This window comes from Branchiostoma lanceolatum, chromosome 1 (assembly GCF_035083965.1).
Source record: "Branchiostoma lanceolatum isolate klBraLanc5 chromosome 1, klBraLanc5.hap2, whole genome shotgun sequence".
Lineage (NCBI taxonomy): Eukaryota > Metazoa > Chordata > Leptocardii > Amphioxiformes > Branchiostomatidae > Branchiostoma > Branchiostoma lanceolatum.
This window is the reverse complement of record NC_089722.1, coordinates 12,582,330-12,599,994: the sequence shown is the minus strand read 5'-3', so window position 1 is coordinate 12,599,994 and position 17,665 is coordinate 12,582,330. Positions and strand designations below refer to the sequence as shown.

The 17,665-nt window shown below is 43.0% G+C and overlaps 1 protein-coding gene across 1 annotated transcript; it reads left to right on the top strand.

Moving 5' to 3' along the window:
- The first annotated feature begins 11,908 nt into the window (after window positions 1–11,908).
- Window positions 11,909–16,166, top strand: LOC136435242 (cbp/p300-interacting transactivator 2-like). The gene is made up of 2 exons (XM_066428550.1): window positions 11,909–12,034; window positions 12,345–16,166. Exon 2 carries the CDS (start codon window positions 12,876–12,878, stop codon window positions 13,851–13,853), a length of 978 nt encoding a protein of 325 aa, XP_066284647.1. The 5' UTR covers window positions 11,909–12,034; window positions 12,345–12,875; the 3' UTR covers window positions 13,854–16,166.
- The last annotated feature ends 1,499 nt before the right edge of the window (window positions 16,167–17,665 follow it).

Sequence of the window (17,665 nt, the reverse complement as noted above, 5' to 3'; positions counted from 1 at the left end):
CCTGAACTCATTGAGAGTCTACCTTTGTAAACAGTACATCTTTAGATCCTGCCCAAGCATTGCTTTTAAACCCCCTTAGTCCAAGTAAACAAAGCCCATGTGAGTAATCCTCAAGCAAATATGAGATTTCGCCTTGTTTTTACATGCGTTTTGACGTCTATTATGTTCAGGCACTCGAGCAGTCAGAAAAGCAGTAGGACTTAATTGAAACGACTATCTGAAATAAACAAAAGTCCACATCTGCTTAGAGATTACACGAGAGAAGAAAGAAAGAGATTCTGTGTAGAGGCAGTGACAAGTTTAGGGACAGGCCAAACTTTAATGGGCTGCACAGAGCGTCCGACATGCACAGGGACTATTAAAGTACTATTCCATTTACAACTGCACAGTGGAAATGTACATTGCACAATGTGTATGTGGAAGTCTGTTAGAATCAGCCCACAGATTCATTGGGAAGTGTAATGTACTGTTTAAAGTGCTATCTTTTCTTTTCTGTCGTTTCGACCAAGTTCCGAGTGTTGCGAGTCTTTCGACATAGCTAAACGGCAACATCTCATACAAACTGTCTGTCTGTCTGTCTGTCTGCCGGTCGCCATCACACATGCAGTCAGGACCTTCCCGACCAATCCCCAGCCAAGGTCGACGCTGGGTTGGGAGAAGCCTGGAATCCACCCTATTATATTCTATATCTAGCTCCTCTAATCGCAACCATACAGAATGTGTCTCTACTTTTAAAGACTAGCAAGCAACCTCGCCGACCAACTCCCAACAACAGATGACCTTACTCGCGACTAACTCCCAACCATGGTCTGAAGAGACTACGGACTTAGAAAGTACAAAAAGTCTCTGATTGTCGTTTTAACATCACCATTTTTGCTGACAGTGTGACTGTCGCCAGGACGGAAACCAGCCCACCTGACATCCAGACCAGGTGTGCAGTCTCCCGGCCATCAAAGAACACCGCCCCGTGTTTCACCGGAGAACAAAAACGGCGAACGGCGGCATGAAATAATGATGAGTCCGCGGGACAAAGAAGGGATCGTCTGGCGTGCTTTACTCTCAACCCCTGACTGGCAACGGGACAAACAACACTTACCAACCAGTAACTATTGTAGGTCAGGTCACCCAGGGTATCACTAAGGTCACAGCAAGAAATAGACATGACTACAAATATTTGTCATATCTATTAAACCAGCAATGAGGTCCTTAAAACCACATTCTTTTCAATAGAAGATGTATCATAATGTGTCATTAACTTGTTACGGAAAGTGATGAATCTACACATTAAGCAGTAACAAGTAGGTAGTTATTATCAAGTTAGTAGACTACAATAGATATAATAGATATACATTGTACATGTATGACGGTATGATATTAAACATGTTCATATCACCATCACCAACAGGATTCTGCCTCTGAGGTAGTTGAAACGTCCTACAGCTGCATTCAGTCTTTCTTCATAAACTGCTGGAGAAAGTGAGCCTAAACTATAATGCTTCATAACAGATAAAATAAAACTAAGATACAACCGTTACAACAATACGTCAATAATGATAAAACTCAATATGATATAGACATCATATCTCTTTGGGCAATGTCTTACCCCGACATCAACTTGGCGTTCTAGAAACTTCAATCTATATATCGTATATTCCATGAAAACTTTTTTCTGTCCCAGGAACAGTTTCCTAGTCTCTACCAGACCATCTTGTCGAATTGAAAAAAAAGTTACATAGAAACCGGCGATACTTGGTATATGGACTGAGCTTGCCTTGGAGAACAAGCCATTCGGCCGTATAGCAAAATAGCACGTCTGTGCCCGGATACCTTCTCTGTCAAATGATTCAATCTAGCCTCCTTAGCAGACATCTAGGAGATCCTAGGAGCGCCGGTGTTTATTTGGGGAAGCGCTGATTCGCAATTTTCAACCGTCAGATGGGACAGGTTCTCTAATGCTGAGGCCTGAGGTGAATACTTTCGCCGGCATTCCTAGATGTCAGTAAAGGAGGGTACAATTGGCCTATTTGTGCGGCAACAGTTTCCCACCAAAGCCAAGTTTGTTTAGCGCTGTTTCCTGTCTGATCATGAAGGCGGGGACAAACTTCCCCTCCGTGCGTCGGGCTCGCTCGGGCAGGAAATGAGGGAAATTCGCTGTTTTCCCACCGACTGGAGGAATGTGTGGAACTCCAGTCTCCTTTAGCGGCTGAATTAACAGGAGAAATTAGCTAAATAGGGTCATTAATTTGGGAGGAAATGTTAGCCGCAGGGTCAACTGGCCTTCTCTGCTAGGCTAACCCCTCTGTCGAATTTTCACCCTATTAGGATCTATTAGGTCAATTTCTAATGTCAATCAGCGGCCAAATGGGTCTGGTGGCGGACTAAGATTCTCAAAGCAGACGCTTGATTTGGCTCGTTTTCGTATGTCTACTCGCTCGAATCAATAGTTGGATTTCTTCAGCAATTATCTACTCATTCATGTATATACAGGAGTCTTCAGACACATTCTCAGTCACTGATGAAATATAGTAGATGCTATCAGAAACGTCCGACTCTTTAGAGAATTTATCCAGTTGCTTGATTCATCTTTAATATATTTCGTAATGTTTACTTGGATGTCTAACCTTTATCGAAATGACTTAAGCCCCCACTCCTGACGGAATAAGCGGGGTTCTCGCAGCATTGTTTTAATAATTCTTTTGGACAGAGACAAAGACAATGTGGCACAGCACAGCACTCAAGCTAGTACTGTGCAGTGCCACATTGTCTTTGTCTCTGTCCAAAAGAAATTTTAAAACAATGCTGCGAGAACCCCGCTTATTCCGTCAGGAGTGGGGGCTTACATCATTTTGATACGAAGACTAGTAAACTTACTAAACTTAGTAATAGTAATAACGATGATATGGAAGAATAACATGGTGTGCTAACATCTTATTCCCCTAAGTCAAGGAGTGTTATGACTATATCTGCTTGACGGACTTGTGCATTAGTCAGACAGAGCTAGAAGCGCTTTTCCCACAGTTTCTCTATTCAAGAAGATGTGTTGCGTCGTTTGCTGAAGCAAACAAGCCAATATCACACGTGTGCTTGGTGGTGAAAGCTTTTGCTTTTTCCCACATCAGTTTTCGCTATGTCCGGAATTCCCGCCTTTACGCCTGGCGGGTTCGCAAAGTCCGGGTTCTCACGGCAACAGGTGTAATGACGTCATCACATATTTCGTGAGATTGCTCTTCTCGTTTTTTTCACCATGCTACAAACTGTGCAGGGTATACACTCACATCACAACCTCTGCTATAGTATACAGTCACCAAGCAGACGTTGGGATGGAAAACGTATCATCTTACACGCTCGCGCACTAACCCACGGAGCAAAAATCTGGGGGAGCAGAAATTTGGCGCAACACCGGCTTCTCTTCCACACAGCCATCACAACTTGTGCAGACACTAGCAAGGTAGAAAGGCTATCAAACGGAGCAGCATGCTAGCACAGCATCTGCTTGGGGATTACAATGCATAAGCGACGGCCATAGTCCTCAAAACAAAACATATTAACGTTACTACTACTCAAAAGCACTACTTCTAAATACATTGTAAGACTTGAGCCACAAATGACATTTAAATATAGAATACAACAGTTCCCGATTACATTCAACTACAATACGAATTCCACAATGAACATATCTGTCTGTACGAAATATTATATTAATGAACATTGAACCGTACAAATCATACATCCAGTTCTTTGTATGTTTATTATAAAGTTTGTAGGTACGTCATAATGTACAGTTAAAGGGATGTGTACTTGGCCCACTGGGGCAGAAGGCTTCAGAAAAAAAGGTATTCAGTTAGTAATGTCAAAAACAACTGTCCCTGACACGTGTCCCTTTCCGACGACAGTGCGTATGGAGGGGGAAAGTTTGTTTTCAGTAGGAGGTGCGACAAAAGACCTTGGCACATACCGAGTCCGTTCTTACGTTTCCAAGGACGACATGACGTCACTGCAGTCATGACGTAACGATGTTGTTTGTCAGCCGAAATTAGCCTCCGACAATGATGCTGGCGTCATCACGAACCATGTTGTTCAGTTTGTCTGCATGTTTTGAAGTCACTTTGTCCTGTGCATGCAGTATTTGTATCTTGCCAGTGTCTATCTCGGTCAAAAACAAGAGTTCGGAGACCTCACACCTCCATAAAATGTTTTGAGCCTTTGTAGATTTATTGTTTTATCTTGCCTCATTGATGATACAAATATGGCTGTAATTAGTAAAAATTAAAAATGGTGGTCTTCTATACCAAAATTCCATATATTGTATTAGTATGTGTGAAAGCATCCAAAACATACACCACGCCTAACTTACACTCACAACTTATCTACCACCAAGAAATCACGACCATCTCCACGACAAAAGATACAAAAACCGAAAGTTCTGCTACAGTACCAAGGTCACATACCATCGGGCCCCAAATTGATCGTAACCTTTGTCTTCCCAAGATCTACCCACAGACTAAATATTATCGTAATCCATCCAGAGGTTCTTGAGTTATGCTGACTACAAACACACACACACACACACACAAACACACACGCGCGCGCGCGCCAAAAACTGTACATCCATTTTTCATGTCTGTAACAAGTAGAGTCCGACGTGTCTGATCATGACTACCAGAGTAAACAGATTTAGCAAAATGACAAATGAGTACAAAGTCGGACAATTTTAGCCATCCAGGCAAGATACTACTAGTACATAGCTACCGTAAAGGGATCAAGCAACTCGGGATAAATTCTCGAATTAAAGAGGCAGACGTTTCATCAGATCAGTCTCAGTCACTGATGGCAGATAGTGAATGCTATATGAAACGTCCCAGTCTTTAAAGAATTTATCCAGTTGCTCGATTCATTTTGTATTGTGTGATAGATAAATAGAATGCAGTCGTGGAGTTTCCCCATGCACACACTTATCAAGTCTACAAAAGAGCACGGGATGCTGTAACGAATTACTGGCCTATGGTTTGAAAATCGCATTTCAATCAAAGGGCAACTGTCTGTCATAGAGGAATCAGAGATGAGTACGTTATATAAACCTCATCAAGTCGCGATTTCTCTCCGGCGTAAACACTTCTCACCTTTACTGAAGGACGCGCGAGGCTCTTAAGAAGTGCTAATCTTTGCGTCGGAAGTCACGCATTGACGTACATCTCCTGAACGATGTTGTCTTCCAAGCAATTACCGACAAAGCTTAGAGGGGGACTCAACAACAGAAGCGGGTGTTATTTTCTAAAAGACCACATTTTGATGAATACAAGATCAGCCAATTTTGTGAAATCTAACCACAGATTAACAAGGAAATGGAAATTTTATAATCCAGTAACTGAGTAGCCATGATGCAGGATGTGAATGGTATTGGTTTCTATGGGATAATTGCTAGGTCAATTTTTGTCTCAAAGCAATAGAAGAATTAAGTTGCAAAGGCTGAACGTTGATGAACAACTATTCACACATACATACTACAAACATTGTTTTCAAGATCAGCCCTAGATTTCTGAACATCGCCCCACTTTTCTGTTTTCAAGTCTTAAGTATGGGTTTTAATCGGATGATTGCCAGAGATCAAAGTAAATTTTGGACTCAAAGTAACGGTGAAAAATGAAGTTGCTAAGGCTCTACGTTGACAAAGAGGTATCCAGAACACACACACAGTGCAAAAGTAATCTGTAAGATCAACCCAGGGTTTCTTAACACCCCCCCCCCCCAGTTGAAGTGGCAGAATATTGCTGCTATATAATGCAACTGCTGCCTAGTTCAAATTCAATGTCAAGTTGCCAATACAGTTTTGGGGGATTCGCCACTATCTCCTAGCCTCCGCTGCAGACTCCCTCCGGCTGTTCAAGTTTTTATAACATTATCATTATCATTCTTTATTACCGTGAGGACCGTAACAAGACATGCAATATGAAAACAGTAACTTAGGAGTCCTAAGGTCCAGAGGGGGAAGTTATTTTCCAAAAGATGGTAATTTTAGGAAGTAGAAATGAATATTTTTACCAGTATACGATAAAGTACCCACTAGTCCCGTGCGCATCCAAAACGTTCAGTATTCTACCAAATTCCCCAGGTGACCCTCAGCCTATGTGTTTTTTACAATGTGCCTGACAATGCCTGACAAAAATTAGATTACAAAAAGAATGTCAGGGTGGTTAAGAAAAACCTTCTGGCTATGTGTTCTTTTATATCTTATTAACAATTGGTCTTCATATCGTGCTTAACCACCCTCATTTACACCGAAAATATCCACGTTTAAAAATGTATGTTTACGCATAGGGAATACACTGGTAGGGTCTGCAGGGGTTTAGTGAGTATCATATTGTTTTAAAAAACACATCTTGTAAAATTTACCACAAGCAGAATTTTGTAAAAAGTCGGTTGATTATGTATTGATTGATACATAATCTAGTGGAAAATAACACCGCCTTCTGGAGTTTAGGACTCCTTTAAAGACTATAACCGGAGGGAGTCTGCAACGAATGCTACCCATCCTAGCTTGGATGCTAGCCTTTTTAGCTTAGTATATAGAGTAGAGTAGATCCATACAGCCAGGTGGGAAGCGTAGCCAAAAACGGAAGCGACCGAGTAAAGCTAAGGCTGTCACCCAGGCTATACCCATCCAACCGCTGCTTGGAGAGTAGATAGGCTTTTCATTCAATACCTTTACCACACCGCACCACAGCATAACAGATATAAGTGACAGCTGAATATCAGCGACGTGTCGTTCGTGTAACGCCCGAACATAGCGTTGGCGGGTTATTAGGAATGACGCAGGTAGCAGTGGGTGTTGTTAAGTGTAAAGCGCCCGACACGATGTTAGCTGGCACGATCCCATGAGCTGAGCTGCGTCAGTCCCTTTGACCGGAGTACAGAAATAGGTAAAGTCCGGGAGGGGTGACTACCCGTGGACAAAGCCTGAAAACGTACATGCTGGGCTCAGGTAGCCCGCGTGACAAGTCGCTCTGTGTCAGGGTACAAAAATAGAGACGAGAAACTGATCTCCAAAAGAGTTAGAAGCCCTTGCCCACGCACACCTCGCCTATCTATGTGATGTGATGAACGGCTAGTCCATGTACCCTCCGTTGCAGGCTCTGACGCGGCTTTTGGGGGGGGGGGGGGCAAAATAATATGTTTTGCAGCCAGCCCGTAACCATCAGCCAACCCTGTAACTAATAGTTACAGGGTTGGCTGATGGTTACGGGCTGGCTGCAAAACATATTATTTTGCCCCCCCCCCCCAAAAGCCGCGTCAGAGCCTGCAACGGAGGCTATAGTCCATGGCTGGTCTCTACCAGACAGACCACGCCGGCTATAGGGAGAATAATTGCTTGGAGAGTTTGGCCACCATAGGTTTCCATCTGCAGGCTCCGAGAGGGAAATGTTAACCTTCCCGTGGACTAACTCTCCTGGTCAATTATTGAACCTTTTTACTGAATCCTACTATCCGCACCCCCGTAGGAATGCCTGGTAGAGGCTAGCCCATGGCCGCGTGACTGTGAAGCTGGTGTGTGACGCCCATGCATATCATGTGAGGACGACTATTTCAAATTGATGGACACCGTTAAGTGACCAAAATTAGATTTGTATGATTTCATAATCAAATTAGCGCGAAATATGGTCCATGGCGAAAAAGAATAATTTGAAAACCAACGAAACACACAAAACTTGCAAAATACACTTCTTCGTCAATGAAATTCGTGTGAACTACGAATGTCGGAAAAAAAATTTGGTCACTCATTGGAAAGGAGGTAACATTTTTGACAGAATTCGCGAAGTGAAAAGTTACCCTTCCTTTAAAAACTTTTGGTACGCTAACGCTAATAAACGGTCAAACAAAAAGTACAAAATTAGAAGTATTTTAAATCCCACATCCCGCACTTGCAATAAAGGGAGGGAAGTCAATTGACGTGGAATACGTGACGACCAGAACAACTATATTCTCCAAGCAGAGGTTTCGGTCGAGTAGGGTAGGAGTGTCCGGGATTTTCAACGTCCCTCTCCTTTCTCCCTTGAAGCATACCGTTCTGTCACAGAGGTGACCGAAACCTCTGCCTGGAGAATACAGAAGTTGAACAATGCAAATACAGTGCTTTGTAAAATCATTCAAGCATCAAACGTACACGGGTTATTTTGGTTCTCGCCAAGCGGGCGCTCCGCCTGTCCTGAATAGAATGACGCAAGCGGCAGGATTTGCCAATGACGTTAAGATGAAGTGTTTTCACGTTCACTCATTGTTCTCTCGCCACAGTAATTTCGGGCAAAAACAAACTGCACTTGGCGGAGGCCTGGTAGCTGACGTCCATGGTTTACAAAGACACAAGACCGACCTGTAGAACGTTCACTGACCCCTGGGGTACACGCGTAAATGGAAGTTGATTTCGGTAAAAACTTTTGAATGACATTTTTCAGGTTAATAAGACATCTAATGTCAATGAAAGTGATCTACGTCAATAGAATGAATGATCGATAACAAATCTGTACTAGCGAATAACGTTCAACGTAACAATAACATTTTTTCAGATGAATGTTTTGCTTTTTTCTGAATGAAATGACGCAAATCAGAGTCAAAGCTTCAAGATCTGGCTTTGATATCAAATTATCAAATATCAGAAAGTTTTCACTTCAAGTCATTGTTTCCCACAACTGTGATTCCTTTTTAGACACGAAAACAACCCGTCATTTATCCCAGACGCCCCACAGTTGACGTTCCCCGTCCGACCTTGAACAAAACAACCGTCCTCACGAAAATGACTTAGCCCCAGGCGTGACGTCAGCGATGACGTATCCGCTGTTCCCAAGCTCGTACCGGAAGTAGCAGACGACGCGCTCGTTTCCGGTTGGTTGGAGGGTTATGACTATTGGGGTGGGGTATAATCACATGGTACGTGATGTCTAGACTCTAGGTGTGGACATGGTTTGCAGCATTAGTATAAGGAAGATCAACGGATAATATGACTTACCAGGCAACACGCCCCACTTTGTTGAAAACATCAGTCATTTTCTTATTATGGGAAAGTTCCATGTTTCTGAATATACCAATCTCCAAGCAGATATTCGGGGTCAAAATCGTGGTGAGTTCTCACTGGGCCAAAGATCTGACCGCGTAGCCATCCGGACCCAGTAGATCTGCTTGGACATCATGAAATCATAGATACTAAAGATAGATTTACGTGTTTGCGAACGAGAAAGATGCTTCCGTGGCAATGGTCTTGTGAATACAGTAAAAGTCAGCAAATCATGATGGCAATTCTGGCGCATCGGAAAACACATGACTTGCAATATTCCTACTTACTGCTATATTTCATTTCGCTTCTGTATTTTCTGGACACATGTTTATTTGGTTCCGTGTTTCAGAAGAGTGATGTTGAACTCGTGATCTGTTTTACATGAAAGTTGAAACCCACTTGAGGGCCAGTAGGGGTCTCGTGAGTTGACGTCACAAAAAACTACTCGAAACTGAATTATAGTTTCATCATGCGTTATGTACAGTGGCCACTGTTACCTTCTAGATGTGCATGTATGTGTAGAATAGTGCTCTCGTTTCTTTTCTCAAGCTTAGCAGTGTATAACAAGCGATTTCTTTCAGTCAATATTCTTAAGCATTTCCATCTTTATTTGATATACAAGTGTTTCCAAGGACCCCCGAATCCAAGCAACCGTTTCTATTCCACTCCTTACAAATTTGAAAAGTTCTTCTCAAAGACGCTAAGAATTGAAGTCTGGTGACACCGATCACTTATTAAGTCATTTTCTGTATTTTTGACAGTGTTAAATTTTGCGTATCATTTGAAAGAACATACTTCTCCTATATTATAAGTGTCTTCATATATGCAATAGCGTATAAAGTTAAAGATACGTTTCACTTTGTCGGGTCAAATCTGTCAGAAATTCTCTATTTCTCCTGTTTGTCCATGCCGACCGTTGTCCTCCTGGTTTAGAACACGGGTAGCGGATGTTCACCTGTGAGACAATGGGAAGGAAATGGCTGTCTAGGGGCCAGGTATTTCGGACAAAACGCAAAGCCAAAGCAGTGCGAAGTATTCTTAGTAAAGCGGTAGTTTCTGAATACTGAGAAGTCATCTGCCGCTCGAAACTATCAATTATGAATCGTGCGTCATTCGTTTCCAACCAGGGCTAGGGGCATTTCTCAAACACGCTCCGGCTTTATTCTATAACACATGCCTTATAATCAATATGATATATCAATAAAACCTCGCGGTCTTCCTATACTCGCGTTAATATTTTTAGGCTGTTGATGGTTTTTCACTCGTTTAATTTTTTGTGTGTGAATTACCACACAAAAATTACCGCAAAATGCCCTTGCATGTGACTGTGTCCGAGACGTAGGGCTAACCTGAATTACGTGTTCAGTACCCCGTTCTGTGGGTTATCGCGATAAAAATAGCGTTCAGCTGGTGTTTGAACAGTCCTTAGGATTTGCGTACGTGCGTTCACATCAATGAATCAAGCCTGTCTGTCTGCTGACGTTGCATGCTTTATTTCGCTTTCCAACATGATGTGTTGTTATTCTTTTAGTAACTATATCCTGAGTTGTTTGTGTGGTTTACCACTCTATGTTTGATGGTTACTACCTTTGTTATATCATTATGAATTCATTCAGTTTATGTTAAATGATTTTCTTTAAATTTGTACCTTTATTTGTTATAATTTTGTGAGTTACTGAACGGACCAACCTAAAGATCCAGGAATAAATGAGGAGTTTATATATAGAGATGAGGTCCTTGGTTTTTCCCTGTACATTGTATTGTTTTAGTTGATTGCAATGATATCATTTGTAGTGACACATCGATATGAGCTGATGGCATTACATATAACATACTAGTATGTATTCCTGGGAGGCAGTGCGTGTGTATTATATAAATATTGTTCATTGTTACACATCTAAATTCATATCCACTTCTCAGGAGGTAATGTACGTGTCTATTGTAGGGTTGACCTGAATTACGTGGCCAGTATGACGTTTCGGCGCAGGTCCTCTCGATAAAAATAGCTGTTGAATCGTGTTTGAATTGTGTTTGAGAGTGTGTGTACGTGCGCAGGTACGGGTATCTTGTTCGTGTTGCGTTCTTAGCCCGACTACTGCGTTCCCATGTCCATGTAGACACGTCTTACGTCACTCTTACTTTTGGAAAAGACTGCAAGTAAAGGACGTCCAGACCAGACTCCCTCGGGTAATGAAAAAAAAAGGAGAAACTCAAATTGGTCAAATGTGTTGAATAATTCGCTGGGAGAGACCTGCGTACCATGTACCTCTCTGGCTGACTGGACCTTCTCTGGCTAGCATATACGATTTTCGCGCCCCGTGTAGATCTGCTTGGAGATTACCAAATTTGACCATTTTCTTTTTTCCAGCACCTGTTAGGGACTGCCCTTAGTTTTTGAGACATTTCACCTAGTTAAGACAAACCTGCCCGTGTTTTTACAGTCTTGTCTCGCCTTAAGACAATCCTAATCCTTGGTGCTTAAAATTCCAACCAGGACAATAGCGACCCTACAGCACCCTAAACCTTGTTAAAGCAACAGTTACTAATTTCAGCTACTTCAGGATTCTTTCATCACCTTTTGTTTCGTCTTTAAAGTCTCTCTTTCAACGCCGGTTCAGCGCTTTGATCATCGCCACGTCCGAAAGGAATTTTGTGGACTAACACAACAGTGTTTAATAACCACAGAATGGAGCTATGATTAAAAGGTAGATCGGCGATTTCGTGACAAGCGCAAGATAAACACCTGAAGATTGGGTTGAAGACGCCGCCCGGACAGGTAGGCGGTATGAGGAGGTGTCTAGAAGCTTGATTAGTCATTGTCGCACCTTCGCACGACTCAAAAGGCGACCGGACGGGGGACAAAGGGCCGCACGTCGAAACTCGACTTCCTACAAACAATTTCTGCATATTCATTGATGCCCTAATTAGGGCAAACGCCTGGGGACTGTCCACCATATACCCCTACAGGATCATAAACCTCAGCGTACACGGGTAATAATCGATAATAATCTAACGTTGGTAAGCGTATAACACTAGATATATAGTACCTTCTCCTGGAACGTTATGTCATTGTGTTACGTCATTGTGTTTACAACTACAAGTCATATCCTGGTCATATCCTATGTTCCCCTAAATATATACTGAGCGGTCCCGGGGTAGTCCCAGCCAAGTGGGTGCGCCCCCGTTTGGTGAATGTATTTTCCCCGTCCCGTCCGAGTGGCTGGCCTTTGATAGTAGGTTCATATACATAAAGATAATGATCGACTGTGCTTTAACAACAATCGCTCTCTGTTGTGTACAGGAGTCGGTCTTACAGCTGCGCACGCTTCGGTCACGCTCAAGACGTCCCAACACGTACGCAGCGGCGCCCAAGAAAACTTGCCAGATTCCTTGAGACTTTTTCGTAGCCAGGCGTGTCCGGATTGTCCAGTTGACGACGGGACATCGTACGAGCCCGACTGGGGAAGTTGTTGGCCATTTTGTAGTCGCTGTGCTCGGTGAAGCGGACTGGCCCGACCCGAGATCGTGTTACAGTCGAGAAGAGGCTTTCACAAGTGTTACTGTGGGTTTAGGAGAGGGCAGTGCGTTGGGACAGAGGTGAGGAAAACTCGTGGATTTTGTGGACAAACTTGTGTTGAATAATATTAGCGTGTGGGACTACACAATAGAGAGGAGTGCGCCAGGGAGTCCTGTTCTTCAAGCGGGGCCAGCTGTGCTCTCGTTGACTATCTAGCTCGTGCACTTTTGTGTGGGTGCAGCCAGGCCTTTTTGTGTTGTGTACAGTCACAGTGACTGTGTATAACGTGTGCGGCGGGGGCCACCAGGAGTAAATATGGCCCAGCAGCAGCAGTTCGCGTACAATCCTGTGAGGCCCGGCGGGGGTAGAGTGGCCATGCAGCCGGGCGGGTTCGTGCAGCATCCTGCTCGGGGACAGATGCACGCCATGCCGCCGGGACAGCAGCCCGGTCGGCCCATGCAGACCATGCAACGTCCCCCCAACCGACCACTACAGCAACAACAACGGCAGCAACAACATCCCCAACGACAGGGGACAGTCATGCACTACGGACAGGGGATGCAGCCCCACCCCGCGGGCATGCAGCCCCAGCCCACGGGACGCCAGGGTGTTGGTATCCGACCGAGCTACGTCCCCCAGCAGCAGCCGATGCCCCAGCAGCAGGGACAGCACAGTATACAGATCCAGCGGGTACCGAACACCCTTCACATGCAGCCCGGGCTTAGCATGGCGAACACCCGCAGACTGTCGCACGACCCAGAATCACCCACAACACGAGACATCCCCTCCCCGCATCTTAGAGGAGGATTCCCTCCGTCTTCACCCTCCTTAGCTGACCTTGGGCACATAGACTTGAACAACAGACCTCCTCAAGTACTAGGGGACCACAACATGTCCGTCTCAAGGCCACAGATGATGCCCCAAGACATGCAGAACCGAGGAAATATTGTTATGAGGACAAATAGGAATGATTTTCATAACATTAACCCTAAACTACAACCGGAGACTAACGGGATGTTGCTCCGGGTGGACACCAATGGACTTCACCGGGTCGCACCAGGCAATGGCTACGGTATGCACATGAACGGCGACCCGAGGAGCAAAGCACAAGTACCGCCCTTCCTGCACGGGCTGTCGGACTTGGACTTGATCGACGAGGATATCCTCGCCCGGTTGATTATAGAGTTGGGGTTGGATAGAATGCGGGAACTTCCCGAGCTCTGGTTGTCACACAATGAACTGGAGATGGACATCTGCAGACAGGTGCCTCCACAGAGAGCCGTCAGATGCTGACACTTTGAACTCTGTAATGGACAGAAAAATAAGATGTTTTAGCTGTGGGGCAGCAGGTTAGAAACACGAACAGAACTTCCCCTGACCCGCCCCAGGCCAGGATTTGTGTCGGAGGTATGTTTTATTAAGACTGGTAACAGACCAGCTTTTGTTCCTGAAAATATTTCTCTTTGTGAAGAGACCGTTTCTGTCCACTGGTCGGTCGCCCTGTGTCAGCTGTTCTCTTTTGTTCGAGTGAAACGGGTGGTGTGGGCTCGGCCTAGATTTTAACAAGGAAGATTTAAGAATAAGACTCGAACGATTTCGTAAATTTATAAAGGAACTCCCTGTTTCTTTATTCCCGCAAACGAATGACTTGGGGTGTGTATGGAAGGAAGTCCTTGCTGCTACAGTCTCAGTTTCAGTGACACCAGGGTTTGTTTACGTCTAGTTGCATGTGGATATGACCTCATGATCAGTGGCACGTCGCCAAAAACCACAGCCAGAAAATGACTGGTATCAGGACAGGAACTGTTAACGTGTTACCTAGTTAATTAACGAAAAATCTACCAGTTTATATTTGTGTGTAGCTAGATTTAGGTATGATTTTCGAGTGTGTAGTTTAAAGAAGTGGAACAAAAGAGCAGGTCAGGTGCTGTAGGGGTCAGTGGGAACAATAGAACCATTGTTCTCCAATAGGACCTTTCAATGTCGTCCTTTTGGGACAGATGGAGGAAGGTCACGTGGCGTCAAGGACAAAAGGCTCTCTGGAACAAACGGCCACTTTGTAATGATTTTCTGACATAATTTAATTGTTTGTACCAAGGGTTTCTTTAGTAATGTGAATATAAACATTGTATTTTTAGTTTCATTACCCTTTCTGCAGTGACAAAAAACTGCAGCCTTGAACGATTCCAAATTGAAATGAGAATAATATAAATTTTGTGGTATGAGAACTTTAAAGAAGCCTTCCATGATTGAAATGTTCTGAACAGCAATGTGAATACAAACACAATATTTATACTTCCACATCCTCAGCTGTCACAAAAAGCCATTATTTAAAAAAATTCCTAACTTAGATAATGTTAGAATGTGCGGTATGTGAAAAAAACCTGGCTTGCTACAAACATAGAAGAGATATCCCTGTCACGTCCTGTTAGCAAATACAGCTTAATGTTATTGAATTATTGCAGCACAAATGACTGTATGTCCTTACAACAAATAATGCCCTCACAGGAATAGGTTAACGGTGTTGTTTCGCAGTGTAAGTTATTCAGCATGCACTTTTGGGAAATGACATAATACATAAGTCCCACATGCTGTTCTTTGTCAATAGAAATTTGCTTATTTTACTGAATAGAATTGTACAGTTCAAGTGCTGTAATGGCATCATTATGCCACCGCCCACCACCAAACCTGCTATATTTTTACTCCCTATTTAATGTGTCTAAATTATTGGAGAAGGCAGCTAGTTTGGAGTGGGGGCTATTTTGGGGGAATCTGTGTGTACAGTTCTAAGAGTTGTTATTCTGTGTAAATCCCTCCATGGAACAGGATGCACATGTTTGAATAAGGGGATTATTCGCCAGGCTTTGTTGCGAGTGATGATCGGTTTTCGCACAAACACGGAATGTGAGAATTGTCGCACAATAAGCGACGCTTGAAGCCACTCGATAATTTATTGGCAGACGGGTTTACTCGTATCTGTGCCTTCTGTAATATTCATAGTCCGGGACTTGTACATGTGATCGTGTATGAATAAATCATTCGCTCCAAACAAGGGTTAAAAATTGTGGATTAGGTATAGGAAACTACCTACAACTTATCATGGGACATCCCTCATAGTGATACAATCCACTGTTCAGAGACAAATGTTGACTGCCTTATACTGGTTAACTCCATCTTAAGATGCAATCTGGACTACAGAACTGGATGGAAGCAGACTGCATAGCATTCCTAAAATAACACTGATGCGATTTTAAGTAGACATTTTGTGTGTTTTAGAACATCCTTTCTCACTGGAGCAGTTTAAATGGGTGCCATGGGCCAGTAGTGGGTTATGCATAATGCATTGCCCAGAAACCAGTGTAAAAATGTGTGAATTTTTCATTGTCAGATCTTGTTTTGCCAGCTGTGTTCATGTTATATTTTGGCAGGTCGCCAATACAAGGCGACAAAAGTCACATGTGAGAGAGATTTTTGAGGAATGGAAACAGTTTTTATACAGTGATAATATTATTGATATCATGGGAAGGAAAAGTGAATCTTGCAATTTGAAAATGACGACTGAGAATTCATTTTGTACAATAAAGCAGTACAATCAGTGAATTTCAATTCCTGTTGTGTCCTGTTATCTTTTGTGAGTGTGTATTGGGAGTTTATCACATGTTCTTGACTGAAGGGTATTTATGGGAACAAGGTAATAGACAGAGAATAAGGATGATATATACAGTATTGTGAAAAACAATGAGGCACTTCATAATTAGGAATAAGTGTCGAAATCTGTTTTTCTTGTTAATTGTTTTGGATTTGACTTCTTCAGTGGAAGGTTGGCCCTTGATGGCAACCCTGGCTTTCTGATGTACATAATGTTTCAGCCAAACTAATAGAAACAACTGACAATGTAAGGCAAAATGCACAATTTTTGTACATCTTCACAGAAAAACACCCTGCTCAAAATTAGAAATGAGTGAAAGTTACTAGTGAGCACATTTTTCTCCAATTGCCTAACCTCCAAGCAGATGTTGGGTGGAAGATTATATTGTGTCCCGACTGGCACACTTCTCCGATGGCCAACAAAGACCCAAAACATTTGACAATCAGCCTTGTTTTGTGGTGAACTGAAGTCAAAGGAAAAGCCTGGCAGTCAGAAATTTTGTTTCAATCCCACCCCAACATCCACTTTGAGATAAACATGCAGCCCAAAAGTTGCCAACATTATTACTGAATGTCTTTCTTTTTTATCACTTTGCCCTGTGATTCACCCCAGTCTGACACAAATTTACACAGCAAGTATTCTGTTTCAGTAAGTTATTTTGGTTGCTTCAAATAAAATAAGGGAAGTCCATTTCATACCCAAGAGTTGGACTATATACGTGTAGTTATGATTGAAATCATTGAATATAGAAATAAAGTGAATGTGAAACAGAATAAAGATTTGTTGTAAATTCTGCATCTCCTGTTTTTGGCCACATGTAAAGTACCCCTTGTAAAATGACAGTGTCTGTATGTTGTAGACCATGTTCATTTGGGTTCATGCTTGTTTGAATCTCCTCAGTGATTGGAAACATTCAGAGCATTTCGCTCCCAGAAGTCTGCAATGCTGAGGGTGTTTGGAGTAGGAAAACTCTCGTTCTGATGTGGTGCTCAGAATGTTGAAATGTTTGTTCAACGTCTGACCAGTGTAACACTTAGGGGGAGAATGTGGGGGAAAGTTCAAAACAATACCAGTAATCTTCCTACACGGTCAAAACTGCCCAAGAAGAATACTCAGGGGACCAAAAAAATCTGGTCTAAAAGGACAGGTGGTCATAGAAAGGATTTAATGTGTCAATGAAAAAAAAATATCTGAGGGGCCACTAACAAGTGGTCACATTGGCCAGGTGGTCTTAATGTAGAGGTGGTCACTTGTACAGGTTTGACTGTATATGGCTTTTTTGGAATATTGGTTTTGTATCTTGCTGTGTATGGCTGTGTTGTGAGATTGCTTTTAAAAGTTTAATAGCAAGACACTGTAGCCATTATATAGACTGGGTGCCATTCTATTTAGTTTACCTGGACTCCCATACTTGCTCCCTCACAAAAAGGCTGGGTACCATCCTATTTAATATTCT

Bases quoted from the DNA above. Each gene is read 5' to 3' on its own strand.
- LOC136435242 (XM_066428550.1), top strand. From the start codon at position 12,876: ATGGCCCAGCAGCAGCAGTTCGCGTACAATCCTGTGAGGCCCGGCGGG.